Source organism: Montipora capricornis, chromosome 2 (genome assembly GCF_036669925.1).
Source record: "Montipora capricornis isolate CH-2021 chromosome 2, ASM3666992v2, whole genome shotgun sequence".
In the NCBI taxonomy this organism is placed as follows: domain Eukaryota; kingdom Metazoa; phylum Cnidaria; class Anthozoa; order Scleractinia; family Acroporidae; genus Montipora; species Montipora capricornis.
In genome coordinates, this window is record NC_090884.1 from 9674757 (window position 1) to 9684756 (window position 10000).

The following is a 10000-nucleotide window of genomic DNA, read 5'->3' on the forward strand; positions in this document are numbered from 1 at the left end:
TTAGTAAACATGTTACATCATTATGTAAGAAAACAAGCAAACAAATAGCGATCATAAGCGGGTTTAAGAAGCTGCTGAGTACTAAAACAAAACTTTTGTTTGACAAAGCCTATATTCTACCTCATTTTACCTATTGCTCTACTGTATGGGTGCATTCTGGCAAAACAGCAGCTGGCAAACTCGAAAAGCTAAACGAGCGTGCTATGCGATGTATCTTTAATGACAACATTAGTACTTATAACGAGTTACTAGTAAAGGCACATATGCCAAGCCTGCAAAATAGAAGGATTCAGGACATGTGCATACCCATATACAAAGCCATCTATGCAACTACACCAACAAATTTTAGTGGTCTTCTGTCATTAAGAAGTAACAAGTGTAACCTTCGTGGTAAAATGAAGTTTATTCTACCGAGAGCAAACACGTCTAAGTATGGACTCCATACTTTTAGGTATTACGGTCCGAAGATGTGGAACTCCTTGCAGGACGAACTAAGAACTGCTCCCACCATTAAAAATTTTGTATCTCAAATTAGAAAAATAACATTCGATACTTGTAATTGCCATTTATGCTGTATATAGATTTTAATCTCCTCGTTTTCATACCAATTAGTTTTATTATTTAGTCGTATATTTATAAATTAATTTTACTTCCTAATTTCCTAATGGGTAAATTCTCTGCTTATTAGTTCTTTAGCCAATTTTTGACTTGAATACTTCTACTTTTCAACTAATTTTCATAAATTATTTGTTAACTCGACACATTAGCTGTATATGCTAGGAGCCTAACAAGCTTCAATTGATTCGAGTATAAATAAAATTATGTTATGTTATGTAGTTATATTGCTCAGGTGATTACTTAGTTGTATTGATCAAGGAATATGTCATTTAACATTACTAGTTATTTCAAACGTTTCTCCTTTCATAGGCACAAGGCACATGTGCTGTTTTCAAATTTCAAACTACTTTAAGATCGCATTGATTAGGATTGAGGTATGCTGCTAAACAAAGTGCATGCCGTAAAGTCTACATCAACAAGACTGAAAAACCTATGTTTGACAGAATCCAATCTTATTCCCAGTGTCTTTTGCCTTCTAGACTAGAGACACTTTTTTGGTTTGGTCATGTGTCTATGGCAATAAAAGATTCAGGGAGAGGTCCTTTTATTTTACTGGAGTCAATAGTCACACTTAGTACCCCCCCTCTCCATTTTGTACAACAGGTGCGCTATCTAGTAGCAAGCAAGGACAAGTACCGTGCTGCCCTGGCACTTCAAATTACCAATCTCCTCACAAGGGCAATGTTTGCACACAAACTGGGAATGAGCGACCTACCTCAGGTGACAACTGATAAAAGCATCCTTTACGCAAAGCTGTATTGAGTCCTGTTGTAAGAAAACAGTAATTTGACAATTAGAGCAGTTTTTAATTGAGTGTCGAAAGTAATTAGCGAATTGCTTTGGTTTTGCATTACTTTACTCAGTGATTGTTTTAAAGTTCTCGCGTCACGTTTTCAACCAATCAGAAGTGAAACTAAAACCAATCATGGCTCGTGCGTGCACATTTTCCCGTGCTTTGTGTCGGCTACGTGTAATTACTTCGAGTTTTGATTGTTTTACTGGATTGTTTCCATCCTTTGTGATTGTCCAGAGTAATTACTTTGGTTTTGGTTTTATGACTCGATTGAAACTCGCTCTAACACTCAATTTAATTGAATTCTGAGGGCTATGAAAGATACATATACAGTTGAGATTTTTCATTTTTTAACTGAAGCCAAAAATCAAGTAATTTTTTTGTCACTTTATTTCAACAACTATGCATTGCTAAACAAGTTCTCATACAGCTGAGATTTTTCATTATTAATAAGTAATCACCTAGTTTGCCAGTGTACTGAATGAAAGGTTATGGGCTGTTCAATCCTCAGAATGGCAACATCCATGTTATAAAATAACTTGAGAGAAGTTACTGCCTTTGTAATGGCTGTGTACTCCACTCATAATTACTTTACACAAAGTAGAATCCTGTGTGGGATGTTGAAGACTGCTCACACCATTTTGAAAGAGCTGACGATGGCAATAGATATTAAAGTGCCCCTGTGACTACAAAATCAATTCTTATTTTTCTTTGGATTTCAAAACTATGGTAACTAAAGACTAAGCGAAAAATACACCTGTTCATTTTAACTGGAATTTTCCTATTTACTGATCGCCATTACTAACTTTAAGATCTTGAGAGAGCTGGATCGAAGAGAAAATGACGTCAAAGGCTCACTAGTTTATGAATGCAATGCGTGTGTATGCCGCAGAATTAATATGCAGCACAGCAGTTTTGGCTTTGCAGACTTTTAAACTCGCATTTTGCATTTATAATACGCTGCATTCAAACGCTGAAATTTTCAGCTAGTGAGCCTTTGACGTCACTTTTTACTGGATCCAACCCTCTGAGATCTAATCAGTCAGTTTTGAACGTGAGTAATGGAGGACCTTGAAATCCAAAACTTACACTCAAAGTAAACTGATAAAAATCAAAGCTAAAAATTTTGCCAGTCAGGTGTTAAGCAAACATACGTTGAAAATCTGAAAAAAAAAGGAAATGATTTTTTTGATCACAGAGGTACTTTAATGAGTAAAATAGTTCAAGTCCTACCAAGCAATGGGATAGAAATGACCAAAGTAGTAGTTTGCATGTGTGTTTGTACATTTCTTTCACTTTGTCTGCCAATCTGAGAAGTAAAATGACCAAATCTTAGAACTTGTCTTAGGAAAGGAAAGGAACTTCATGTAAGTGTCTAATCTTCTATCGCTGGAGCACTAATTGGGGACACCGTAAATTGAAATTAACAAATTAACACACAAATCAAATTTTGGTTTTTGAGGTGAGGGGAAAACCGGTGTCCCAGGAGAAAAGTAGAGAACCAACAAACTCACGTCTGGGAATCGAACCCAGGCCACATTGGTGGAAGGCGAGTGCTCTCACCACTGCGCCATCCCTGCATATGTTTTAGCTCTTTGTATTATATGTTTTTATTGCTAATGTTTTTTATATATTTAGGAATTGTTTTTGATATAGAATATTATACTGTGGTTGTAATTATAACAGATTTTATTTATACACGTTTGTATTTTGAACGAGTCCATTAGCTCCTTGACAAAACGTGTTTAACTAAATGATTGATTGACATCTCAGGTTCTATAATAATAATAATAATAATAATAAACTATTATTATTATTACTGAAATGTAAGCACACAACTGGCAACCGTAAACTTCCAGTGTGCTCCTCCTAATTCAGGTTTTAGATTGTCCATTAGTATTTAGATCAAAGTGATTTCCTTCTCTCAATGTTTATTCTGTCCTGAGGGCACCCCTGAATCCCTTCTGCCTGCAAGGATGTAATTTGTGCCATAAGCATGCAGTCTGCCATGTGTTCCCCACAAAAGGATACAAAATGCGTGATGTATTATAGTAAGATGAAATCCAAAGCATTAAACTCATCTATAACCTGATCTATTTAGTCCGTGGCCTTCTTCAGTGCAGTCGATATTGATACCGTATTACGCAAGGAAGCAACCCTGGATTGCAAAACTCCTTCAAATCCTTTAGGACTTCACAAAGGTCAAGGAATAGCACCAGGTCAGTTCATGTTGAAAGAAACGTCTTTTTTCCGCCCCATCTTCATGAGTGCCCCACAAAGCGACAGGGACTTTTTTTGGGACAACTCAATGAATTACATTAGCTATTTCATCCACTTTGTTGTAAGGTTGTACATGCCATTTAGTAACCTCACCAGTGTTTTTATCATACTCTAACTGCTGATCAAGAGGGTTATACGGTCCCATATACTTATATTTTTTTAAATTTAGAAGGAGTCTATCCACCTTTTGTTTTTGGCACCTTTCCAATCCATTTGTGGATATCGATACCAAAACCTTTAATAACTTTGTTAGTATCAGCCCATCTTGGTTTTCCATCTTTATCCATATAATATTGAGTTTCTTCTTGCTTTCCAGTTTAAGGATTATATCGCCAACCAAATTTATAATCTTTCGGAGGTCCAGTCCAAAATGTTTTTGATGAAATACCATGGTCTGTTCCAAAAGCCGATTTTAATATATCACCGTTCCAATATCTATCAAAAACATGCTTTGTACTCGGTAAAAATGATCCTGTTACAGAAGAATTTTTTTTTTGCTGTCGCTATTGGATAATCCATTATTCCTTTGCCCATCCTCACCGCTGGGCTATTTAGTTTCCCTGTTTTTTAACAAATCGAGTCTTTTTAATGCCGCATTCTGCACAAGTACAATAAAACATCAGTCTACCATTTTTGGCTGTTTTGTAACCTGAAGGTTCAACACATTCAGTTTGTTTTTTCTGTTTCATGCAGTATGATTTAACCATTTATATATATTATATAAATTGTGTATTTTTGAAATAATTGATTATAAAACGATCGTTAACCCATTGATCATTCATATCAAATTTGGCATTATGGATTGTTGCTAATATGCTTTTTCCGTTTTGTCTTTCCAATAAGTAATACAGACACCATTAATTCACCAAATTTGGTATTTCTGAATCAAGTTGAATTTTTTTTTTAATTCAATGACAACTCTATATGATGATATTACAAAAGTTAAACTTAGTCCTTCTTTGTCATCACCATTTTGTAAAACAGCTGCTTGAATATAATCATTAATATCATGATATGAATACATACCATCAACAAATAATATTGTTTCCCATGTAGTACCATTATCATTTGAATATTTTATTTGATTGTACCATATGTACTATTGATATTATGCCAAGAAAATGTCATTGATAGTTTATCAATAGCTATTATAAAATCTTCTGGTTTATTACGACTAATTTTTACTCTATTAACAGATGAAATATGTAAAGCTTGTTCGTCCATATAAAATATTGCATATTCTTTCAAAAGCCCTGTTAATTGTTCGTCGGTGATTGCACCAAGCTTGTTCAATGTATAAGTTATTTGACTGAATTCAGCTTGAACACCATTATTTCCTCCAATAATTGAACCACCAAGTAATTCTAATCTATCTATCAAATAATTAAAATTATTGTAATAAACAACACCGGATCCAATTTTGCTAATTTTTTTACTTGATCTTTGTATTGGAATTTCACTAAGTTCGCTTAATTGATCAAACAACATTTTAGACAATGGGCTGTATCTTGTTTGCTGTTAAACCTTTTTCTTAAAAGGTCTATTGTGTCAAAATCAGCTTGTTCATCTAAGACCTTTTTACCATTTTTGAAAGCAACAAGGTGCAATTGACCTATTGATTTAGGAATATCAACATTAAGAATACCATATTGACCATTTGATTGTATTTTGTAAGCGTTTCTTTTCGGCTGAGTGTATTTCAATCCTTTACCAATTGTCTTTTTAGCCTCTTTGAAAGATTTTAGTCTTTTTCTATATTCTTGTATTAAGTTAATTTCATTCCCCAGTTTGTTTATTTCATCGAAAGTTTTCGTTTTTTGTGCTTTTTGTTCTTTTGTTCTTTTTTGCAACCTAATTCTTGTAAGTTTCATCCGATTTCTTCATCGTACTCATCAATATCCAATTTTTTATCTACATATCTATTCCATATTTCATACTGTGCAGAAAAACCATGATCAGTTATCAGCCATAATTCATTGGTCGTAAAGCCTTCATCTGGGTTTAATGAAAGCATTTTTGGTTTATAATTGATCAGAAGTTTGCTTGTTTGCTTTTTTCATATTCATATTGCAACATAGCGATATTTTCTAAATCCGAACTCGAAGCTCTTTGGTTTTTATCAAGTTGTTCAATTAATTTATCCTGTTTTTCAATAATTGTTTTTTACCTCTTCTTGACCTTTAATCACTGGTTGAAAAGTTTCTGTTAAACTAATTTGCATATCTTGTTTTTGGTGTTTATATTGTTTAATTTCATCCTGTACTTGATTAATCATCTTTCCAGATTTTATTTTAGCATCAGAAATTTTCTTAAATCGTTCAATGTCCATGTATACAATTTACTTACATAAAAATACTTATCTTAACTTATCTTCATTTAACTTATAACATAATTTATACACATACCAAACTATGATAGACCAAATAAAAATAATTTTAAACAACTGTATACATATATGCCCAATAACACTTTTAGAATGTAGCAAGCTTCTCCTTCTGGAAGTGGTAAAACAGATTTGTTGTATCATATGTTAACACAACCATTTCTTTATTCATTTATTCATTTCTTTCTCGATCAAATTCATCTGTATGGTAAAAATTAAGAACAAAATAAATACCAGCAATTGAAGGAAATTTTTGATTCAATATCACAACATGTCGGTTATGATGTATTATTATGTAACAATGATGAAATAACTCCTGTTGAAAATTTGATGGATGATGGATGATCTATTTACATTGGAAGATGGGATTTTAATTTATACAAACTAATACAATATAATTATAGCGAGCATTATACAGTGTGTATTGAAATATACACACAAGATCAATATGACAATGAATTTAACAGATCGAGCTTAACATTTGAAACTACTAATATGAACATTGATTATCAAGCTTATACAAAAATAGTTCATGAGTATTATTATTATATCAGATGTATTTTAAATTTATCACCAGATGGATCTTCAAGGCAGATTCAAAGACGATTATTTGTGACGTTTCAAGCTGATTTTGATAATGAAAGCCCTAGTTCTTTACCCATTTCTTGTCTTATTTATGGTTTAAAGGATGTTGAAAAAATTGATATTCCAATGGCTATATACGATTATGAAAAAGCATATGAAATCATAAATTCAAAATTCAAAATGCACATGCTGATTGATATGAGCAATAACATTATATTTAATTTAGGTGATGCTCAAAATGAATCTGATGCTTTATCAAAAAAATCCATATGTAAAATATCATATATGTTTTTATTTGGTGAAGTTTCTAAAAATAGATTTACTAGTAATGGTCAATTTGTGATGATGATATAAAAATAAAAGATATCACTCTTTAATGGTCCAGCAAATAAATCAGATAATTTAAATATTGTTCATGCTAGTCTAAGTACAATTCAGGTACTACAAGAAATAATATCAATTATAAAGGTAAAGTTAAATATATTGCTACATTTTATTACAATTTTCATTTTCGTTTTACTTACAAGACAATCGATTACTAATTAAAACTGTATAACTTATTAATAATTAATGCGTGGCAAAAAAACTAAAGACATATTCGATTGGAACCATATCTCAAAGGACTTAACACAGGAGCAAATTAAAGAATTAAAAGAGATTTATAAATACTATCATAAAAAATATTGGTTGTACAAAAAGAGCTTCCAACATTACAAACGAATGCATATGATTTGTAATCTTGGTTCTGTATCTTTGATTGTATCAGGAACTATAGCTGGTAGTATTACATTAAATCCAATTATTTTAGGATCAATATCAGGATCTGGTGTTTTATTACAAACTTTTTCAGAAACAAAAAACTACAAAAGAAAGATTGAGATGTGCCGTTTTGCTTATCAATCATATTTACAATTGATGACTGACTTACATAATCATCTTCGAGGAATTAATTTTAATGAAAGTCAATACAATAAAAAATTCATAGTTCAATCAACAAACAAAGTTGATTCCAATATTTCTGACAATCATGCAGTCATGGATTTAGTAATTGGAACATTCAAATTCAAATTCCATTTTTCAAAAAGCTTGTGTATTATAAATTTGATTGATATTATCCTTATTTTATTTTGATTAACTTGAGGTAAACCTGTGTTTATTAGATCAAATTTCTGACAAACACAGTTTATTATAGCTCTTGATATTGGTAATTTCTTTTTGAGTGATATATCTGATAATACATTTTGAATATGATATTTTCGTATATAGATTGATTTTTTGTGAATCCTACATTTGTTTTCATGAAAATCAATGTAATTATTTTTAAACAGCTCATTACCAATTTGGCCACAGTTAATGCATAGTAAACGGCTATTATCTTCAGTTATATGAGGCTGTTCACAAGAATCACTTTGTTTTTCTGTATAATAATCAGATGTTTGAATACCACAAAATGGACATATGGACATTTTTTATCATGTAATTTTTTGCAAGTCACATATATTTATTATAATAGATTTTTATTTATATCCATTCACTAAGACAAAGTTTACTCATAAAGATATAGAATAATTTTTTGAGTTGGATATAAATTTGAATTTTGGAGTTTGTTATAAATTTTGCGGTGGCATTTGCTGATAATTCCTCCATTGAGGATTCTTCTTCAGATTATCAGAAAATTTATCAAATCTATGTTTTTATCAGAAAAATTATCAGCTGGTAAATTTATGGGTAGATTTTTGATTGGTTGACAAATCATGGGAAAGTCCCTTTATTTAGTTTAAAATATTGACACGCTTTGTGATTCTACCATTTAATTATGCGAATATTTAAACATATAGTTTTTATTGTTTGAATAATTTATTTGTTTCCAATAGTTTTATCTGCTTTTGTATTCTGTATTAAAATTTTGTGTTTGAATTTTGTGTTATAAATTTAATTTTAAAATAGTTTTAAAACATGTTGAATTCAATGTTGAAAAACAAATTGGTTTGTAAAAGCTCTATTTAAAAATTTAATTTGAGTGTTAAAAATTGCATGCCATCGAAAAAGCAAGCTTTTTCTCTTCCTTTACCGAATGCAAGCAGCATAACGCTTTTCTTTCCCCATAAAATTTACTTTGTAAATTTTCTGCCAAAGAGCTATGCCAAAATGGTGGAATTTCAATACGGTATTAATTATAAAAATGAGCTCGTACCCCCAACTACTATACTACTCACAGGACAGTGTACATGCCACTCCTGCTACAGATAAATGAACAACACCCAAATCATTCTACTTCCGCAACCTGGCTGTGCGGAAGTTGGGACAAGAGACTGTCTCTTGCCTTAACTTTTGCACTGCCAGGTTGCCGAGGCTATAATCACTCTCTTGTTTCAGGTCCAGGGGAAACTTTTATCTTAGTTATTCATGAGTGGAGCAGGGACTTGTAGTCTTGACTTGTGGAATGTGACCTGTGTTTTAGACCAACCTCTTGAAAAAAAGGTGTTTTGGGCACATAATTTTGATGTAGTTCTCTCTCTCTCCCTTTGTAGGAGAAGCTTTAGACATATACGACATACTCAAACTCACACACAATGGTGTGTTAGAAGAGGACCCAGTGTAAGAAGATGAATGAGAGGAACTGTCACGTCACCTTTAACATAGTGCCAGCGGAGAGAGAAGACCCAGTACAATCAAACACATCCAATAAATCAATAAACACATCCTGAAGGTTCAGGAAGTGTTTATGTTTTAGAAAAAAGGCAAAGCATCTGGCAGATTTCAAAGGAAATTTTAGGAATTTAGAGGAAACATTCAGTTTCTAGAATGAAAGCGCCTGGTGAGAATTGCGTAGTTCATAAATGTCCTTTAACATTGCACAGATTTCAAAAGTCTCAATAACTTCGTTAGCTCATTCGTCAGATGCTGATGTTCATGGTTGCCATTAGGCTTCCTTGAAACATTTCTTGAGAAATATCTTTATAATAATAGTCTGTTTTAACTTCTTAAATTTCTTGATTGAATGAAAATAAGTGAAGCAAATGCTGTGTAAAATGTTGGTGTTGAAGTGCTGGTTATAGTTGATCAAGTGATGGAATGACCGTTTTAAAAGGCCCACCTTCAACCGGCAGGCTTTTCGACCATTTGTTTTTTTTTTTAATGGAAATTCGCATTACGTACTTAGCGATCTGATTGGATGAATCTCAGCCTTTGGCAGGAGTTTCATTATGAAAATTGTTCCATGGCTCGCAATGCCTGTCGGTTGAATGCAGGTCTTTAATTATTAGTTCTGTATGAGAACTTGTTATGAAAGAAACCTAAAGAAATCCTTTTGCGTTCGATTTGCCCTCAGGACGTCCCAT

General features: G+C 32.3%; 1 protein-coding gene and 1 long non-coding RNA gene across 2 annotated transcripts in view; one reads left to right on the forward strand and one right to left on the reverse strand.

Annotated features, from left to right (window-relative positions):
* The window catches only part of LOC138038779 (uncharacterized), a 10107-nt gene extending 6611 nt beyond the window's left edge, over positions 1-3496 (reverse strand). The window contains exons 1-2 of the long non-coding RNA XR_011130298.1: positions 2645-3496; positions 1334-1383 (exon numbers count right to left, since the gene is read on the reverse strand). This is a non-coding gene — a long non-coding RNA (uncharacterized lncRNA). The remainder of the gene's footprint in view (positions 1-1333; positions 1384-2644) is intronic.
* LOC138038744 (DNA polymerase subunit gamma-1-like) overlaps positions 1-10000 on the forward strand; it is a 38420-nt gene that overhangs the window by 26726 nt on the left and 1694 nt on the right. Inside the window, exons 19-21 of the mRNA XM_068884780.1 lie at positions 1222-1338; positions 3513-3630; positions 9191-10000. The exon at positions 9191-10000 is cut by the window's right edge and continues 1694 nt beyond it. Of these exons, the coding sequence (XP_068740881.1) occupies positions 1222-1338; positions 3513-3630; positions 9191-9261 (306 nt within the window). The 3' untranslated portion in view covers positions 9262-10000. The remainder of the gene's footprint in view (positions 1-1221; positions 1339-3512; positions 3631-9190) is intronic.